This window comes from Penaeus monodon, chromosome 29, assembly GCF_015228065.2.
Source record: "Penaeus monodon isolate SGIC_2016 chromosome 29, NSTDA_Pmon_1, whole genome shotgun sequence".
In the NCBI taxonomy this organism is placed as follows: domain Eukaryota; kingdom Metazoa; phylum Arthropoda; class Malacostraca; order Decapoda; family Penaeidae; genus Penaeus; species Penaeus monodon.
In genome coordinates this window covers 15115250-15115683 of record NC_051414.1, presented here as the reverse complement: position 1 = coordinate 15115683, position 434 = coordinate 15115250, and the positions used below count along the sequence as shown (strand labels likewise).

The window sequence follows — 434 nt, the reverse complement described above, 5'->3', positions numbered from 1 at the left end:
GAGTATTGCGGAGAGGGAAAGGAGAGCGTGAAAGCAGTGACGGGAAGTAACATCTACTGCATATATTTACATTTCTTCCTAACAGAGTACATTCTATGACGTGTCCTGATGTTTGCGCCTTAGGCAGCACTATATGCATTCTGTTCACTCCACCTTGAACCGCAGAGTGTGTGTGGGAGGTTTGGCGAAAGGAATGCCCTCGAAGGCCAGATAAGACATCCCATGGTCCTGCCGTGTCTCCCCGAGAACCTTCCCCTGCGCCACCTCCACCAATGGCCGTTCTACCCTGGGCGCTGCCCACACTAAGCTCAGGAGCGCCGCTGCCACGCATAGCCACAATTTGTCGTTCACTGCAGAAGGAATGGCAAAGGCTTTAGTGCATAAACTAAAAGAAAAGTCTAATTTTCCTGATAAAAGCCTTGAAGCGATATTCA

General features: G+C 49.8%; 1 protein-coding gene across 1 annotated transcript in view; it reads right to left on the bottom strand.

Annotated features, from left to right (window-relative positions):
* Positions 1-350, bottom strand: part of LOC119591993 (venom carboxylesterase-6-like) — a gene marked incomplete at its 5' end in the record, with an annotated part of 10667 nt that extends 10317 nt beyond the window's left edge. The window contains 1 exon segment of the mRNA XM_037940757.1: positions 154-350. Within this exon segment, the coding sequence (XP_037796685.1) occupies positions 154-350 (197 nt within the window).
* Between the last annotated feature and the right edge of the window lie 84 nt (positions 351-434).